The sequence below is a fragment of the Chiloscyllium plagiosum genome, unplaced genomic scaffold (genome assembly GCF_037043375.1).
Source record: "Chiloscyllium plagiosum isolate Xiang-an unplaced genomic scaffold, Cpla_swu_hap1 HiC_scaffold_44, whole genome shotgun sequence".
Classification (NCBI taxonomy): domain Eukaryota; kingdom Metazoa; phylum Chordata; class Chondrichthyes; order Orectolobiformes; family Hemiscylliidae; genus Chiloscyllium; species Chiloscyllium plagiosum.
Window position 1 is genome coordinate 3,938,074 of NW_028270182.1, and position 7,371 is coordinate 3,945,444.

Genomic DNA, 7,371 nt, shown 5'->3' on the forward strand with positions numbered 1-7,371 from the left:
CTCTCCCTCTTTATGGGCATTTAAGCGGGCATTGGATAGGTATATGGAGGATAGTGGGTTAGTATAGGTTAGGTGGGCTTGGATCGGCGCAACATCAAGGGCCAAAGGGCCTGTACTGCGCTGTATTCTTCTATGTTCTATGTTCTATGTTCTATTACCAAGAGGCCGGGACAGAGTGGCCGTTGGAGAAGATGTTTCCACAGGTAGAAGAGAGGGCACAGCCTCCGAGTGAAGGGATGACCCTTTCGAACTGAGATAAGGAGGAATTTCTTCAGCCAGAGGCTGGGGAATCTGAGGGACTCATTGCCACAGAGGGCTGCGGAGGCCGGGCCACTGAGTGTGTGGTTTAGACAGAGATGGATAAGTTCCTGATTAGTAAAGGGTTACTGGGAGAATTGGGCTAGGAAACATGTCAGCCATGATCAAATGGCAGAGCAGATTCAATGGGTGGAACGGCCTCATTCGGCTTCTATATAGTCCTACTGGCTAAGGAGCAGGATGAGACCATTCTGCCCTCCACGCCTACTAGCCATGCAAGGAGAGATATGGTTCTAAGATCATGGTGGATCTCAAAGTAACCTCAAATCCATACCCCTCTCCTCCTCAGTTACCTTTCGCTCCCTTTTGTGAACATCCAATCCATCACTGCCTTGAAAATATTAACCAACCCTCTGCCTTTTCAGGGAGAGCACAAATCCACCCGTCCTGTTCAGATCCCTCAGAATCCTATTTCTCAGCTCTTGCCCTGGAGGCTACAGCAATGCAAGTAGATATTTAAACACTGCTCCAATGTTAGCAGAGTTTCTGACTGTCTTTCAGACACTGAGTTCCTGACTCCCACCACCCTCTGAGTGAAAACTCCCCGATTCTCATCACATCTCTACCTCAAATCTCTGCCCCCTGGTTACTCACCCCTCCACCCATTCAGGGACTTTCTCTCCACCCTGTCTATCCCCCTCATAATTATATACACCTCGATCTGCTCCACTCAACCACCCCAGCCTGTCTCACTAAACGAGGAACTGCAGAGATCTGAGGAATTACTGGGTAAGAAATTCAGCAGGTCTGTCAGCAGCCTTGGAGAGAGTGAACACAGCGTTAACATTTCCAATCCAATGACCTAGTTTCAGAACTGATGGTCTCTGCGAGCAGGTGGGATATATGCTGAAGATGGGGGGATAGGGTCAGGGATGGGGTTAAGGTTCAGATTAGGGTTATGGTTAGGGTTTTGGATAAGGTTAGGGATAGGGACAGGGTTAAAGTTAGTGTTAGTGTTGGGGATAGGGTTAGGGTTCAGATTAGGGTTAAAGTTAGGGATAGGGTTAAGGTAAAGGTTAGGGATAGGTTTAAGGTTAGGGTTAGGGTTAGGGATAGGGTTAAGGTTGGGGTTAGGGTTAAGGTTAGGGATAGGGTTAAGGTTAGGGTTAGGGTTAAGGTTAGGGTTAGGGACAGGGTTAAGGTAAAGGTTAGGGATAGGTTTAAGGTTAGGGTTAGGGTTAGGGTTGGAGATAGGTTTAAGGTTAGGGATAGGGTTAGGGTTTGGGATATGGTTAGGGTTAGGGTTAAGATTAGGGATAGGGTTAAGGTTAGGGTTAGGGTTAGGGTTAATGTTTTGGGATAGGGTTAAGGTTGGGGTTAGGGTTAAGGTTAGGGATAGGGTTAGGGTTAGGGATAGGGTTAAGGTTGTGGAAAGGGTTAGGGCTAGGGATAGGGTTAAGGTTACGGATAGGGTTAAGGTTGGGGATAGGCAAAAGTGGATATACACAGAAATGAAGCCCAGAGAGGGAGAACGATTGACAGGGAGATAAGAGGAGGATTGATAGGAACCTCGGGAGAAAGGGAAACATGGTAATGGGGACATTGATGTGGTGAGAATGGTTTTGTTTTGCTCAGAGCAGCCTGTGTGCTGACTAGGCCTGGTATCTGTAGAGGGAAGGGAGCATGGGAGATGGTGTTCCAAGTCCTAAAACCATTGAAAACAAAGGAAGTGCTAGAAGTCACAGGCAAAATCCATGGAGAGCGAGCAAGTTAACGTTTGAGGATGGGAAGACTCTACATCAAACCCTGAAGTGACTGACCTGGACCTTGAGTCAGGAAGGCTGCAGGCTCCCCAAGCAGAAGGTGAGGTGATGTCCTTCCTGCTTGCTCTGAGCTTCCCTGGAGCACTGCAGTGAGCCTGACACAGAGATATTGGCCAGGGGGCAGGCTGGGGTATTACAGGGACAGGTCACAGGGAGCTCAGGGTCCCTTTTGCTGACAGGACGCAGGTGTTCTGTAAAACTGTTGCCCAGTTTGTCTCCCCGATGTAGAGGGCAGTGAGTGAAGTGCAGGTAAAGTGCTGCTTCACCTGGAAGGAGAGTGTGCGGCCTTGGATCGTGAGTTCAGGGGTTACACCAACGGCTGTGGTGAGGGAGGGTGGTGTAGCATGCGAGAGGCTCACGAAACACTCCTGCAGAGTTAGTAACCAACCAATCCAGCCCACCCTGCCATTGGATAGGATCACAGCCGATTCAGATCCCCCCTTTGCCGCATTCTCACCCTCCATACGCTTTGATCCCTTTAGCCCTCGGAGATATATCCAACTCTTTCCGGAATCCATTGCTTTGGCCTCGGCCTTTCTCTGAGGCAGAGAATTCCATGGGCTCCCCACTCTCCAGGGCTGAAGGGCCCGAAACGTCGACTCTCCTGCTCCTCGGATGCTGCCTGACCTGCTGCGCTTTTCCAGCACCACACTCTCCACTCTGATCTGCAGCATCTGCAGTCCTCATCTTCTCCTAGTTGATTACTACCCCCTGAACGGCCTCCAGTCCCCCTCCCTCCTATCTCCCTCCGTCAAGTTGGCTGCTCCACTAGGGCCTGTGTCACTGAGGCCTGTGTTTGTGAGGTCACAGCAGCCTCTCGGTTTCTTGTGAGCTCACTGCCTCCCTCCCTTATCCATCACTGGGACTCGCACACAGTGGGTGAGTCTCTCTCTGTTGGTGTAAGAGGCCCTGATCAATGGCAGCATCAAAACAGGAACTGCGCCAATCTTTAACCCGAGGGGGGCGGGGGGGGAACCTTTGACCCCTCGGCGATAGCCCAGAACACTCCCCACCCACCACTGTCGGTTCCCAGTCTTTTACTTCCTTGTGGCCCAGCATTTATTGCCCATCCCCATGTACTGAGAGACTTGCTCAGCCATTTCACAGGGGAGTTGAGTGTCAACCAAATTGACTGTGGGTCTGGTGTCACATGTAGGCCAGACCAGGTGAGGACAGCGATTCCCTTCCCTGGACGACATTAGCGAGCCGCATGACCAGCAGCATTGGACTCATCCTCATCCAGATTATTACTGAATTTAAATCCCATCATCTGCTACGACAGGATTTGAACCCCTCGAAGATTAGCCGGGTTTCTGGATTAACAGTCGAGCGATAATGCCACTAGGCCATCGCCTTCACTCAATGCTTTCCACTGGGGTTCTTGCTTTCCCATCTGTAGCATTCCCAGATTCCAGGTCGGAACGCTCCCAGCCAGCTCCCATTCAGACAAGGGGAGGCCACTCTGCCCATCCAAATATTGACCAAAATGGCAGCTGATCTGAGGAAAGGATCACTGGACCCGAAATATTAACTGATTTCTCTTCACAGATGCTCAGATTTTCCAGCAGTTTCTGTTTCTCTTTTGATTTTAAACTCACTTCCCGCACGTGGGCCAATAACCTTCCACCCCCAACCCCCTGCCTGTCATCAAGACGACCTCTGGAGTTAAAAATATTTAATGATTCAGCCTCCTTCCTTCTGAGGGGGTTCCAGAGATGGGGCAGACCCTCAGCCTGGCTGTTTTCACAGTCGGGGAATGTTTGGGAAAATGCCTCTCACACAGCACTAACCCCCGGCACGTTCCAACCCCAGAGAGTCTCCATTTTCATTCGTTTGTGGGACGTGAGTATTCCTGGCCGGGCCCAGCATCTCCTGCCCCATCCCTAGTTGCCCCCCTTGAGAAGGTGGGGGGTGAGCTGCCTTCTTGACCCGCTGCAGTCCATGTGCTGGAGGGTAGACCCACAATGTCCCTGAGGGAGGGAATCCCAGGATTCTGACCCAGCCACACTGAGGGAACGGCGATATATTCCCAAGTCAGGATGGTGAGGGGCTCGGAGGGGAACGTGCAGGGGGTGGGGTTCCCATGTACCTGCTGCCTCTTGTCCTTCTGGATGGAAGTGGCCGTGGGTTTGGAAGGTGCTGACTGAGGATCTTTGGTGAGTTTCTGCAGTGCATCTTGTAGCTGGTACACACTGCTGCTACTGAGCGTCGGTGGGTAAGGGAGGGAGGGGATGTTTGTGGGTGTGGTGCCAATCAAGCGGGGGCTGCTTTGTCCCTGGATGGTGTCGAGCTTCTTGAGTATTGTTGGAGCTTCCCCCATCCAGGGGCAAGTGGGGAGTATTCCCTGAACAGAGAGTGGAATTACACGCAGTGCTCCTGATGGGGCAATGCCAAGGTGGGGGGGGGGGGGGGTTGGAGACCAGGATGATGTTCCCCGACTAAGTTCAAAGCAGGACCATTCGCCCTGACCTTTCTCTCTCTCTGCTATCCCCAGGTGTCAGCTGCCAGTCTTGGGCTGCCCACTCTGATGCAGTTGACTGCGGGCGAGAATGAGGGACGGAGGAATGCAGCTGGAGGGGATGGGCCGGTCGATGGAGGAGAGAAACAGGAGGCGCCTGGGCCTGGTGGCAAGGAGGAGGGGCGAATGGGCTGTTGGAAATGGCAGCTGCCCGACAGCGTGAAGGGGCTCCTGGTTGCCCTCTTTGGGGGCGGTTTGCCAGCTGGCTTTGTGGCACCCTTCACCAAGATCGCCTATGAAGCCTCACACATTCCCTCGCTGGAGATCCTGCTGTTCCGCTGCATCCTCCACCTGGCTCTGTTCTTCTACATCAAGTTCAGGGGAGGGTCGCTCTTCGGGCCCCGTGAAGCCTGGAGGTCCACCTTCGTCCATGCCATCATTAACATCGTGTCCATCGCCTGCGCCTACAGCTCCTTCATGGTCATTCCAGCCGGGAACGCCGCTACCGTTCGCAAGGGCACCTCCACCCTCTGCTCTGCCCTGATGGCCCTGGTCATTGACAGTTACCACCTGAGCGTCTACGATTGGATTGGGCTGCTGGGCAGCTTGGTGGGCCTCATCCTCATCGTGGTGCCCGACCTGCTGAGGCTAGACAGGAGCTCGCGCCTCTCTGACATCTTCGGCTACATCCTGGCCATGCTGGGCGGCTTGGCACTGGCCATGGCGCTCATGATCTTCCGGACCCTCACCCACCCGTCCAAACTGATGACCGCCGCTTTCACCTTCGGTGTGGTGGGCAGCCTGCTCTGTGCCCCACTTATGCTGCTGCTCCAGAAACCCATCGCCCCTGTTGAACCACTCACCTGGTGCTGCGTGACGGGCATCACCGTGCTGGCTCTGGTCTCCTTCTTCTGCGCCAACTATGCCGTCACCAAGACACACCCGGCACTGGTGTGCGCCTTCCTGCACTCTGAGGTAGTGGTCACCATGACCATCCAATACTTTGTCCTCCATGAACCCATCAGCCCGTTTGGACTGAGCGGTGCCACTGTGATTATTTGTAGCATCGTTGTCATCACTGCCCAGAACATGGCCCAAGATCACAAGGAATCAAATGAGAATAAATAACATTAAACATTGTCATTTTCTAACCATCCGCAATCAACTCGAATGACTTGCCCCTTCACAGGGGAACGTGGGGAACCCCACTGAGGCTGTTCAGCCCCTTGGGGCCATTCAATGTCAATGATTATTTAGTGGGCGGTGATAGCCCAATGGTATCATCACTAGACTGTTAATCCAGAGACCCAGCTCATGTCCCGGGTTCAAATCCCACCATGGCAGACGGCGGAATTTGAATCTGATTTAAAAATCTGGAATTAAGATGACAACATGTACTTGGGGCAAAACCCCACTGGGTTCACCATTGCCATCCAAAGCTGGTCGGGTGGCTCAGTGGTTAGCACCGCTGCCTCACAGCGCCAGGGACCTGGGTTCAATTCCAGCCTTGGGCAACTGAGGGTTTGGAGTTTGCACATTCTCCCCGTGTCTGCGTGGGTTTCCTCCGGGTGCTCCGGTTTCCTCCCACAGTCCAGGAATGAGCAGGTTAGGGTGGACTGGCCGTGGGAAAGTGTCCCATAATGCCCATGGATGTACAGGTTAGGGTGGATTGGCCATGGGAAATTGTCCCATAGTGTCCCGGGATGTGCAGGTTAGGGTGGATTGGCCATGGGAAATTGTCCCATAGTGTCCCGGGATGTGCAGGTTAGGGTGGATTGGCCATGGGAAATTGTCCCATAGTGCCCAGGGATGTGCAGGTTAGGGTGGGTTGGCCATGGGAAAGTGTCCCATAGTGCCCAGGGATGTGCAGGTTAGGGTGGATTGGCCATGGGAAATTGTCCCATAGTGCCCAGGGATGTGCAGGTTAGGGTGGATTGGCCATGGGAAAGTGTCCCATAGTGTCCCGGGATGTGCAGATTAGGGTGGATTGGCCGTGGGAAATTGTCCCATAGTGTCCCGGGATGTGCAGGTTAGGGTGGATTGGCCATGGGAAAGTGTCCCATAGTGTCCCGGGATGTGCAGATTAAGGTGGATTGGCCATGGGAAAGTGTCCCATAGTGTCCCGGGATGTGCAGATTAAGGTGGATTGGCCATGGGAAAGTGTCCCATAGTGTCCCGGGATGTGCAGGTTAGGGTGGATTGGCCATGGGAAAGTGTCCCATAGTGTCCCGGGATGTGCAGATTAAGGTGGATTGGCCATGGGAAAGTGTCCCATAGTGTCCCGGGATGTGCAGATTAGGGTGGATTGGCCGTGGGAAATTGTCCCATAGTGTCCCGGGATGTGCAGGTTAGGGTGGATTGGCCATGGGAAAGTGTCCCATAGTGTCCCGGGATGTGCAGATTAAGGTGGATTGGCCATGGGAAATTGTCCCATAGTGTCCCGGGATGTGCAGGTTAGGGTGGATTGGCCGTGGGAAATTGTCCCATAGTGTCCCGGGATGTGCAGGTTAGGGTGGATTGACCATAGGAAATTGTCCCATAGTGTCCCGGGATGTGCAGGTTAGGGTGGATTGGCCGTGGGAAATTGTCCCATAGTGTCCCGGGATGTGCAGGTTAGGGTGGATTGGCCATGGGAAAGTGTCCCATAGTGTCCCGGGATGTGCAGATTAAGGTGGATTGGCCATGGGAAATTGTCCCATAGTGTCCCGGGATGTGCAGGTTAGGGTGGATTAGCCGTGGGAAATTGTCCCATAGTGTCCAGGGATGTGCAGGTTAGGGTGGATTGGCCATGGGAAATTGTCCCATCGTGCCCAGGGATGTGCAGGTTAGGGT

At 53.3% G+C, this 7,371-nt stretch overlaps 1 protein-coding gene across 1 annotated transcript; it reads left to right on the plus strand.

Annotated features, from left to right (window-relative positions):
* Positions 1-3,838: 3,838 nt before the first annotated feature.
* Positions 3,839-6,369, plus strand: LOC122546071 (solute carrier family 35 member G3-like). The gene is made up of 2 exons (XM_043684907.2): positions 3,839-3,923; positions 4,576-6,369. Exon 2 carries the CDS (start codon positions 4,609-4,611, stop codon positions 5,665-5,667), a length of 1,059 nt encoding a protein of 352 aa, XP_043540842.2. The 5' UTR covers positions 3,839-3,923; positions 4,576-4,608; the 3' UTR covers positions 5,668-6,369.
* Positions 6,370-7,371: the final 1,002 nt, after the last annotated feature.

Excerpts from the sequence above, each read along its gene's own strand:
- LOC122546071 (XM_043684907.2), top strand. The coding sequence starts at position 4,609 with ATGCAGTTGACTGCGGGCGAGAATGAGGGACGGAGGAATGCAGCTGGA.